The following is a 12,432-nucleotide window of genomic DNA, read 5'->3' on the forward strand; positions in this document are numbered from 1 at the left end:
ACTGCTGGAACTTGGAACTGCTGACGTGTAAACCTGATACGTGGCAGACACAGAGCTCTCCACTGACCGTGCAAGCTGCCCAAGCTCACTGGCTCTAATAGCCTGTGCACAATCACAGAGATGAGAAGATGTGGCAGGCCCCCACCTGGCGGAGCCTGGTATCTGCAGGCTGTGGCAGAGAAAGAGCTGAGTCAATGCAGTGTCCTGCTGTGGGCTTTATTCTTTTTTTTTTTTTGGAGAGATTTTCACTGTAGGGCGCGTGCACCTGCCAGACAGACAGAGAGAGACATAGAGACAGAAAGCGAGAAATCACCCCCCAGGGGGGATGGTCACACTGCAATCCCTTCTCCTCCATTCTCCTCTCAGGATCTTGCGCACGCACGCACACGCGCCGGGCTTGAGTTTTAAGCCACCGGGTCCAGGACACGAACCGTGGTCGACTATGTGGGAGTCCAGCGACATAGCCATTACGCTAACTGCTGGTTCCTTGGGCTTTATTCTTAATGGTGGTACTGCCTGGGGGGAAAGCCAGGCTAGCACAGGAAGTTGTGAGATGCCTAGAATTAAGAAGTTGCTCCTACATTTCCTCCCCCTAGCCCTGCGATGTAAATTAACTGGATGTCTGAATCCGCCTCATGTAGGGATTAAAGACATTAATACCATTGAAGACCTAAATCATGGAAATGCCACAGAGGGGTAGGGCCTTGGTTTCTTCAGGATTAACATTCCTGATTTCAATTACTTGTGAGAAGTCCCAAGAGTTCATAACTTAAAAACTTTTTCTTTTTTTTTCTTTAAATTTGCTAGAGAGTACCTATACTTGCCTGCAAGAGACAAGTAAGGGGGAGAGAGAGAATGTAAGAAAGTACTCCCCATTAGGGACGGTCATGCTGTGATTCCTTCCCTTCCATTTTTCCTTATAGGATTTTGGGCACTTATGCACATGCAATGGCATGGTTTTCAAGACACCAGGTCTGGGACTTGAACTGTGTAGTTGGCCATGCGGGATCCAGCTTCCTTAACCACCACGCTACCAGCTGGCTTAGTAACTTGTAGCTTTTCATTTTGCTGAGGCATAAATGTTTTGTATATGATCTAAGGCTAGAAAGCATGAGTGAGATACTTAGCTAGGGAGTGAACCATGCCAACCTCCATTATTGACATTCTGATGCAGCTTTGTAGAGTTCTACCTAGTCTCATACACAAAAGAGCGATCTCACAAAATCATAGAAGTGTCTCTTAAAAAAAGAAAAAGAAGCCAACAAAAAAGAGCCAATTTTCATGGTGATGGAAGGGAAAAGAATAGAACAGAAAGTGATAAATCATAGTTAAAATATTAGTTTTTATCAAAGGAAAGTATGTACTATCAAATTTATAGTGGGTTTGATATTTGATGGTCAATATGACCTATATGGAAACAAAAAATAGCAATTTTGTGAAAATTTCAGCATACTCTACACCACACAAAACTGAACATCATGGGAAGAAATTAGTCATGGAAAGATTTGAAGGTGGCGTTTAAATCTCTAAGTTATACTTTAATGTATGAGGATAAGTACCACATCTAATATTCATCACTACATGCCCAGCACCTTGGGCAGGGCCTGGGCACATAATAGATGCTCAGTGAATGGTTACTGAATATTGAACTACTGAAGTTAATCATGGTACAAAAGTACTTGTAAATTTTAGGACGCTATTTCTTTTGTGATTGTAGTACTGTGTCTCATGGATGAAATTCGAAGACATTATTTCTATTTAGGAATTGAAAGTATTTTCTGCATTTTGCCAGGAACAAAAAGCAAAAGAATGAGAACTGGCCAGATGCTAGCCCTAATATACCTTTAATATCAACAAAAATAATTACCAAAGTAGCCTTAGAGTCCCAAAGAGCCACTAAAGAGAGGTGTGTGTGGGGGGGTGGTGCTGGGGGGGAGCAGCAGATAGCATAGTGGTTCTGTTGCTGGACTCTCACATGATCAACAGCAGTTCAAGTTGCAGACCTGGTGGCTTGAAACTTACACGTGCGTGTGCATGCCCAAGATTCCACAAGGAGAATGGGAGAAGGGATTGCGGTGTTGCTGTGCCCCCGGGGAGGTGTGATTTTTCACTTTCCTCTCACTGTCTCGGGCACACACCCTAAGGCAAAAACATCTTTTTTTTTCTTTTGAGAGGTTTTTGTTATAGGGCACATGTGTTCACCGGAAAGACAGAGAGAGACAGAGAGACAGAAAGTGAGAAATCAACCCCCGGGGGGGATGGCCATGCCACAATCCCTTCTCCATTCTCCCCTTGGGATCTTGGGCACATATGCACACACACACCTGGCATGAGTTTAAGCTGCTGGGTATGGGACTCAAACCACAATTGAACCATGGGAGTCCAGTGACATAGCCATTACACCAACTGCTGGTCCCACAATAACATCTTTAAAAAAAAGAAAGAAAAAGAAAAGCAGGGAGGATCTATTTACGTTTAATTTATGAAGTATAAGAGAGCACTCATGATTATAGTCTCAGGATCTAGAAATTAAACTTAGACACTGTTAAAGACAATCTTAAATTTGTAATAAATGTTTATAAGGTGCAGAATTTAGTATACTTGAGATTTATATTTAAACAGGAAACATCATAAAAGTGGTAGAATCTATGCAATTCAAAAATTTAAAAAAGCCAGCAGATGGTGTGGAGGCTAAGGCACTGGGTCCCACATGGTCAACTGTGCAGTTCAAGTGCCGGAATCGGCAGCTAGAAAATCCTGCTGGGTACCCATGTGTGTGTGTGCCCAAAACCAAGAGGAGATTAGAGGAGAAGGGATTGCAGTATGACCATCCCCCTTGGGGATGACTTCTCGCTTTCCCTTTCCCTCTCTCTCATTCTCTCTGTCTCTCTCTGGTAAGTGCACATGCCCTATAACAAAAACTTAAAAACTAAAAAAGAAAAGAAAAAGGCTGTACTGCTACTCAGCAAAATCAAATAAAAGAAAATTTCACCGAGATGCAAATAACTAAGAGTTCTGTTGATCAAAACTAAGTAGGATCAAATGGAAAACTCTTAATGCAATGCTTACTGGAGACTTTTAAAATTCAATCTGAGTCTGACAAATATTTTTTAAAAGTCAACTAAAAGAATAAATCATAATTCCCTTGACCTAACATTTATTTAATGAGCATTAGGTGTTTCAGTCTTTTGCTACTATAAATAATGCAGTACTGAACATACTTTTTTGTACAAGTAAGAGAATACATCTGTAGTTCATAACGGAATTATTCATACCAGTGGGAAAGAATGAAGGAAATGTGATAATGTAGAAAACATTTTAAAATACAGTGTTAATTAGAAATAAATGATGAATAGTTCATATAGGGCATATTTGTCATCTGTATGAAAAAGGGAGAGATGATAAGATATATTTAGACAGTTGTGTGTGTATGTGCATATATGTATATAATGTGCATATGTGTATATATATAATATATACCTCAATGTTTTTGTCAATGGTAGAACATATGACAGTGGTCCCATAAAATTATACCACGTTGGGAACCAGCAGTTAGCGTAATGGCTATGCCACTGGACTCCCATGTAGTCGACCACGGTTCACGTCCCAGACCCGGTGGCTCAAAACTCACGCGGGGCGCGTGTGCGTGCATGCCCAAGGTCCCAAGAGGAGAATGGAGGAGAAGGGATTGCGGCGTGACCATCCCCCCTGGGGGGTGATTTCTCGCTTTCTGTCTCTATGTCTCTCTCTGTCTGTCTGGCGAGCGCACGCACCCTATAGCGAAAAACCTCTCAAAAAAAAAAAACTATACCACGTACCTTAGGTGTATAGTGGGCTATACCACTTAGGTTTATATAAGTACATTCTATGATGTTCACAGAAGGACAAAATCATATAATGACACATTTTTCAGAATATAATATGCATATAAATTTCTACCTATTAGACTGGCAGGAAAAAAAAATCCAAAAATATGAAAATATCCTTCTGTTGGTCAACTGTAAAAACATGTCTCTCTTAAACAGTAGTGGTAGAAATAAAAACTGGTAAAACTTCAGTAGAAAGCAATCTAGTAACAGCTATTAAATTTCAAACATAGGGCCAGCCCATGGCATGGTGATTAAGGCAACTGGATCCCACAAAGTCGACCTTGCAGTTTGAGCCCTGGACCCAACAGCTTGAGAAACATGTGAGGCACGTGTATGCACCAAAAATCCTAAAGGAGGAAGAAACAGAGATGGCACTGTGGCATGATCATTCCCCAGGGGATGTGCCTCCTTACTTCCGCTCTGTCTCTCTCTAGCAAATACACACGCCCTCTGATAAAATGAATTTAAAAATCTTAAATGTATATTCTCATAATGATGTGCAAAATAACATATGTACAAGGTTATTAATTATAGCATTGTATATAATACAACAAAAGAAAAAAATCTAAAAGACCTTCAGTAAAACTGGTTTAAATAAGGCAGTTTTTTTTTTTTTTCGGAAAGGTTTTCTCTTTAGGGCGCGTGCGCTCACCAGACAGACAGAGACATAGAGACAGAAAGCGAGAAATCACCCCCCAGGGGGGATGGTCACGCTGCAATCCCTTCTCCTCCATTCTCCTCCTGGGATCTTGGGCACGCACGCACACGCGCCCGGCGTGAGTTTTAAGCCACCGGGTCCAGGATGTGAACCGCAGTCGACTATGTGGGAGTCCAGCCACATAGCCATTACGCTAACTGCTGGTTCCCTAAATAAGGCAGTTATTAAAAAGAAGAAATTCTCTACATACTTATACGGAAAAGTCTTTAAAACATAAACTTAAAATGTAAGGTGTTGAATATAAGAGGGAACTTGAAAAAGTTCACGGAAAATGGAATTACAAGTTTATTTCAGCACAAGAAATTTTAAATCCACGCATAGTGTTTTCCTAACATTCATTTTCCATGAACTTATTGAAGACCCCTTGTACACATGCCACCACTTAGTTTAAAAAGGGATGTGAGTGTTGGGCCCAGCAGGTAGTATTGTGCCTAAGGTGCTGGATTCCCACATGGCCGACTGCAGTTCAAGTCCCAGATCTGGTGACTTGAACTTCATGCTAGGTGCATGTGTGTACAAAATCCTGAGAAGAGTGGAGAAGAAGGGACTGAGGTGTGGCCATCCCCATGGGGAGGTGATTTCCACCTCTCTCTCTATCCTCTTTTCTCTTCTACAAGGGCACACGCCCTACAGCAAGAACCTAAAAGAAAGGGGTGTGTAATCACAGAGTACATAGCCAAAATCAAACGGAAAACTTACTTGTAAAGATAATATTCTGCATGGTCGATTTCTTCTCGAGATGAAATATTGTCCACAAACTGAAAGATAGAAAAGGAAACCCTTAGTTGAGTACAAATTATATCATATATTTGTCCTAGTTCACACATGACCTTAAAAAAAGACGGGACACTCATTTTACTGGAACAATGCTCATGCTTACTGGAACAATGTTCTCATGGTATGACTGTATCTCTGAAACTTCTTTATGCTAATACAAAGAACAGACAATGGCTTCTCTTCTTCATATGTAGAATAACGTTGATGGGAAAAAATGATTGAAAGTCAAATGTGAACCTTGCTCAGAATAAGAGAGGGCTCCTCTGACTATATTTATAACCAGTCATTGATTTTTACCTTTATCTTAAAACACTGATAGTTTCTGTGGTCCACGTTCCAAATACATGGGAATACATGATTAAAAGGATGAAGACTTATAGTGTCTGAGAAAATACTGCCTAAAATATAAACATCTACATTTATTAAAGAATTCAGTCTTGCAACCTTTTTTCTACTTCTGATTTAAGTTCTGCTATGAACTAGTCTATCTTTAATTCCTCTAACAACAGTCTCCCTTCAAACCATAAACTCCCTGGGTATGTCCCTTATCTATAGTCCAAATAAACAAACAGAAAGGATTATTCCAAGGACAAATTTTAGCCTAAATAGGCCACAAAGACAGAGTAGGAGATAATGTATGTTGTGAATACAATTAAAACCTCATGAAGAGGGAGAGGAGACTAAAGAGGCATTTCTAAAAAATGCCTAGGATCTTTGGATTTGCTTTAGAAATCCATTTAAGGAGTAGATAAAATGTGGTTCAAACACAGGACCTGAGGCTGAGAACCAGCTCTCCTGATTGCTTGTGCGTGGCATAAACAGATGGCAATTCCTCTGGGACTCAGTGGCTCCATCTGCCTAAGTAGGATAAGGGCACTTGCCCCAAAGAGTGTGGGGCTCCATGGAGAACATGGAAGTTCTTTAACCCCTGGCACACTACTTAAACAAATATCAAGTACTGTGGCAGGAATGGTCGGCCTTTCAGTTCTCCAATATGTTAATATGAGTCCATAAACTTTAAGTTATGATCAGTTAAAAGTTTTCCTACCAACAGGAAAAAATCAAGAGTCAGAGAACCAGGTCTAGAAAGGAAGACAAGCTTTTTCTTTTTTCTCTTTTAAATTTAATAATACCTTGACTTTTATGGTTGCTATCAATTTCAATAGAAAGCTTTTAGGACTAAGGTCTCATTTTAGCATCACATCATTCCTGCAAGGAAGATATTACCCTCCCCATACTGCAAATAAGGACCTTGAGAGGGCCCTCATTATCTAGTATCACAAGGGAAAATCATCATGAAGACAAGACCAGTATATTTACTGACATAAAATAATTTTTATGTCATAAATATCTGAGTTTGAATTCCAGATTTTCCATTTATAAGCTTTGTGAATTTGGGGAAGTTTTCAACCACTCTATGTCTTAGCTATAAAATGGACATAATGCTTATTTCATATGGCTGCTATGAAAATTAACAGAAATAATGTATGTTAAGAAATTAAAACAGTAACTGGCCTAGAAGGTATTTGGTAATGGTGACTATCTATTCTTGCTGCTTCCTAGTTTAACATCATTCTTCCATCTGCTCCTCTGTAGCAAACTGACATATTTAATAATAATATCCATTATACAGGTTTTCTCAGTCACCAAAAAACACTTCCAATATTAAGAAATAAATATTACTACATTGAAAGACATGTCAACTTGAAGAAAAAAAAATTACAGTATCATATAGCAGAACAGCAAATCTTAGAAATTTAAAATAAACTAGATACACAATGGTGATTACTAAAACTGCAGTCTAGAACATTCATTACCTTTTATTCATCCCAAGAAATATACTATTGTAAAATATCTATTCATAAATGGTAAAAATATACCATACTCTGGAAAAAATATTATCTATGAAGGTTATTCTTTATTTACATAGTCTTATTTGTATAGAGGGCTTTTCATGCTTTCTTCCTTTTTTGAAAATTTATTATGTTTAAATTTTCTTACCCGTGATATTGTTAAAGAACTAACAGGCAACTTTCTCTCATATGTTTTATCCATTAAAGATGCGAGATCAGCTGTGAAGAAAAAGAAAAAAAAAAGAACCCTGTTAAATATACATATTTCCTAAGAAAAAGCTAACAAATACAACTCCTGCCAGCTGGCTACCAATACTACGAAGTCACTATTAAAACAGATGCTTTTCCTTGCTCTTTTAGAAAACTTGCTTTTATATAAACTAAAGAGATAAAAGGATGTAAATAACATTTTAAAAATATTTGATTGGAATAAGGATTATAAAAATATTTTAGCATATATTTCACTTTTAAAATATGTATCAACAAAACATCTCTGGAAGGAGACAGAAGAAGGTGTATTTCTGACAGACTTCAGGAAAAGAAATTAGGTGATGGAAGGTCAAAAGAAGGAGATTCTTCATTTCTTACACATGTATTCTTTTTGTATTTTAAAATATATAAACTACATTAGCTATAATATTAAGTAAACATATTAACTATTCAAAAATGTTTTAAAATTTGCCAGAAGGCATGTGAGCTTGCCAGAGAGATACAGAGAAAGACAGAGGGGGGAGAAACCCCCACCCAATGGGGTGTGATTATGCCATAATCCCTCCACTTTTCTGTCATGTTGGGATCTGGGGCACACATGACATGACCTGACATGTTTTTCAAGATGCCAGGGCAAGGATTTGAACTACATGGTTAGAAATATGGGAGTTGGCTCCCTTAACCACCAAATCATAGAACTGGCCTTTAAAAATAATTTTTTAAATTACATTATCAATTGACTTTTATACAGCCCTTGAATAAGTCAAAGAAGCAACCTGGTTACTGTCAATGCTTTTTAGCCTGAACTGTTCCTATTTTGATTCCTTTTAGTAGAACATCCATAGTGTTCTACTTTTTTATTTAAGACATATTTTATTTAACTTTATTTATTTAAATTTGACCAGAGAGGAACAGAGCGAGAGAGAGAGAAAGAAAGAGGGAGGAAAAGTGAGAAAGCAAGCTACTAGGTCTGGGACTTGAACTCCGGACAACATGTGGAAGTCCAGCGCCCTTAACTACCATGCCAAGAGCCTAAAAAGATCTGAAATCCAACACAACTGTATTCTCCAAAATGTTTACTTTACATCTTGTTATTGCTTCTCAAATTTATCATTTCCTCTTTCTCCTCCTCTCACTCTTGTTCTCAGCTCATGATTTGGTGTTTCCTTTTACTGAGAAAATATAAACAACCCAAGAGAACTTTATCCTATTCGCCATCAAGTCTACCAGGCTACTAATACCTGTGTCCATATATTCTGTCTTCTGTTTTGTTACAAAGGATAAATATTAAACAACCACAAAAAAAAAAAAAAAATCTGTTCTTGTATCTTCCATAGCTATTTCTCCTTCTCTCTGCTCCTCTTAAAAGCCAAGACTTCCAAAAAGGAATCTTTGATATACTGGGTAGTCGTAAAAGTAGTGAAGCATTTTTGCATAGCAAAACATAGAAAAATATGTCACGACTTTTCTGATGACCCAATAACTATTACTACTTTAGTTCCCACTATTCATTCAACTCATTGAAATCAAGGTTGGTTTCCATCACGCCACTGACACTCCAATAACCCCTTCACTTTGTTAAATCCAGTGGTTAATTCTCTGTCCAAATCTTTCTTGACCACTCACTAGTATTTAATATAGGTGACTATTCTATCCTTGATGAACTATTCTTTCTCCCCCCCCCCACCCCCCCTGCTACCTTGGGTTCCTTTGCAAGATCTCTTCATCTTCTACACTTCTAAATGTTGAAGTGCCCTAAGTTCAGTGGTAGAGTAGACTTCCTTTCACCACATATGCTTAGCCCCTAAGTGATCTCGTTCTTTCCTACAGCTTTAATCATCTATACATTGTTGACTCCACATGTATACATCTGACTTCTGCCTTTAACTGCAGACTTGTGTTTCCTATTGCATAGGTGATATCTCCATCTGAGTGATGAATAGGTATGTAAATATTTTGTGTCCCTAATTCCTCAACCTTCCTCTCTAAACCCGTTTTCCTAAAGCAGTACATGACTATTTCATTGCTTGGTTTACTCACATCAAAAAGGTGGGCTTCATCCTGACCCCATTCTTTCTCACGTTCTATAACCAATTTGTCAACAAATGCTATTTTAAATATTTAAAATATATATTTCTCATTACCACCACTGCTAAGTAACTTCCTACTAAGAATAAAATCCAAAATATTTTCTAGGATTTATAAATACCTACGTAAGCTAGTTTGTGCTTTTTGCTTGTTTTTACTGTCTCTTACACTAAAAGGACTGAGTTCAGTGATATAATACTTAGTCCCTAGAACAGTTCCATAAGACACACACAATAAACATCTAAAGAAATGAATAAAAGGAAAGAAAGGAAAAAAGAAAGAGAAGTGATGTGATTTCCAGATTTTTAAAAAATTTCCTATGGAAGTAGTTACTATCAAGTAATAAGGAGACACTCAGAGATAATCAACTAACAAGAATTTGTGGAAGACTTCTTGCTGTGCATTTAACCATAGTTTCCCTTTCTTTTTTCCCTGGGGTAATAATGCTCTCAAAGACTCAGTAGCTACTGGGGAAAACAACTTGGAAAAAGCTTTAAATCCTGGTATGTTGTAAAATAGCGTTTCTTATGACTATCTTAAAAAGATTGAAGCCAGGTGATAAAAGACATGAAAAAAAACAAAGTCCTTAAAACCCATTTACACTAAAGCAAATTAATATTGTTAAAGACGCTTGTTCATAGAATAGATGTGAAACAGCTTTCTCGTGATGTCTATTGTTCTGATCACTCCACCTTGTGTTCAGATGATAGGCAATATAAGAAATCACCTCTCCTTATTCAAAATTTCACCCCAACGACTCAGTGAGGCTGAAAGAGGAGGACGGTAAGCCTGAGATGCCCTGGGAAATACAGCGTCATCAAGTCTGGGAAGGAAAAAAAGAAAGAAAATGCCAAGTGTGGAGGATGGAGACACAACACACTGCCTTTATAAAAAAGAAAAAAAAAAAAAGTAAACTTTAACTAAAAAAGGCAGAATCAGGCTCTACTGGCACCCCATTTCCTGTGGGGTTCACACAGTGTAGAGCTGAACACTGTACATAAGCTGGCTCTGCTGATCACCTCTGTGATGTGGAAACTCAAGATTCCGTTTGAGTCTTTCACACCAAGGCATCTTCAGTCAAGTGAAATGGCCTGGTGCCTCAAGAGAGGCAACAGCTGCAAAGCCAGCATCTGATGAATAATATTTGCAGATTGCAAGTCACAGAAAGGTTTGCTGCTAAATATACTATGTGCCCAATCACCTCACATTACAGCGTGGATGTGATGAATGAGGCAGAAAACCACACAGAGCAGGGATGGCCAGGAAGGCTGGCACAGATGTGGCCTGCCCAGGGCCAGCGCCACAGGTTTCTGGACCGTGGGCTTCCTCAGTCAAGCTCGCACTTCATGTGAGGGACCAGCAGATGCCCAGGTTTTGCTCAATGACATGTGCCAAACAAGATGCCTTTTTGCTGTTACTCAACTCCTTGGAAATATATGCTGTAGCCGACGGTTAGGGACGACAAAGAGTGTGGGAAAATGGACCTGAAATTCAAATTCTTAATTTAAAAAAATTTAGAGTTGTACAGTGTGGAAGTTTGTTCAGAAGACAAAATGTAAACAAATATATAAGTGCCCTTCTACAGAGGACAACAGATGGCATGGTGGTTAAGGGTGCAGGACTCCCAAATGGCCGACCACAGTTCGAGACCAGACCTGGCGGCTTGCTTTCTCACTTTCTCTCTCTCTCTATCTCTCCATCTGTCCCTCTCTGGTCAATTTAAAATAAATAAATAAATTTAAATAAATTAATTCTTTAAAGTAAATTTTTAAAAGTGTCCTTCTAGTCTGAAGACAACCATACCACTGATGATTTTAGAACATCAAAGATTTTATTGAGGAATCTGCACTATTCTAGGCAGTGGAGTATACTGGCACACAAACCTAACTGAGGATCTGAATTGCCTGAGGAGACTAGCTGAAAATGGGGTGGATCATTGAATGGGGACCCTGTTGGAGGTGCCTGTCTCTCTGTACCTATCTCTCTTGCTCACAGAATGAATAAATAAACTTTTTATTTTTTTAAAAAAGCTGATTGGCAGCAGCAGTTGGCATAATGGCTATGTTGCTGGATTACCACATAGTTCACTGAGGTTTAAGTCCTGGACTCGGTAGCTTAAACTCATGCTGGGCACATGTGCATGCGTGCCCAAGATCCCGAGAGGAGAATGGAAGAGAAGGGATTGCAGTGTGGCCATACGCCTTGGGAGGTGATTTCTCGCTTTCTGTTTCTCTGTCTCTCTCTGTCTTCCCGGCAAGAGCATGCACCCTATAGCAAAAACCTCTCCAAAAATTTTAAAAAAAAGAAAAAAAAATTAAAATGAGCTGATTTTCCTACATAAAATTTGAAAAACCTAAACTAATCTATAGTGACAAAAAGCATATCAGTATTTGTAAACTTGGGGTGTGGGGCAAAGAAGAGGAAGGAGAAAATGATTACAAAGGATTAGAAGAAAACTTTGGAGGGTGGCAGATACATGTTCATTATCTTGAGCATGGTGATAATATCCCAGACATATATACCTGTACATGTGTCAAAATGTAAAGAATACCTCAATGAAGCTGTAAAAAGAAATGACAAAGTTAAAAGGCAGGTTGGGCTGGCCTGGTGGTTAAGGCAGCCAGGTCCCCTGTGGCCAACTGCGTGGTTCAAGTTCTTGACCCAGCATCTTGAGAAATAAGCCGGGCATGTGTGCATGTGTGCCCAAAATCCTGAAGGGAAGGAGAGACGGAGGAGAAAGGGGTTGTGGTATGACCATTTGCCATGAGGAGGGTGCTTTCTCCTTTCCTTGTCTCTGTTTTATGCACACACCCTCTAGGGAAAAAACAAAAACAAAAAAGACAGATTAGACACAGGAAAGTAAGAAGTAGTGAACTGAAAGATCTAAAAGAAAGTACACAGAATGCAACAAAGACAA

The 12,432-nt window shown here is 38.8% G+C and overlaps 1 protein-coding gene across 2 annotated transcripts in view; it reads right to left on the minus strand.

Annotated features, from left to right (window-relative positions):
* The window catches only part of MRPS27 (mitochondrial ribosomal protein S27), a 104,916-nt gene that overhangs the window by 75,776 nt on the left and 16,708 nt on the right, over nucleotides 1-12,432 (minus strand). For both annotated transcript variants that reach the window (XM_006168341.3, XM_014584140.2), the window contains exons 3-4: nucleotides 7,366-7,436; nucleotides 5,287-5,345 (exon numbers count right to left, since the gene is read on the minus strand). In XM_006168341.3, the coding sequence (XP_006168403.1) occupies nucleotides 5,287-5,345; nucleotides 7,366-7,436 (130 nt within the window). The remainder of the gene's footprint in view (nucleotides 1-5,286; nucleotides 5,346-7,365; nucleotides 7,437-12,432) is intronic.

Source organism: Tupaia chinensis, unplaced genomic scaffold, assembly GCF_000334495.1.
Source record: "Tupaia chinensis unplaced genomic scaffold, TupChi_1.0 Scaffold145717_1, whole genome shotgun sequence".
Taxonomy (NCBI): domain Eukaryota; kingdom Metazoa; phylum Chordata; class Mammalia; order Scandentia; family Tupaiidae; genus Tupaia; species Tupaia belangeri.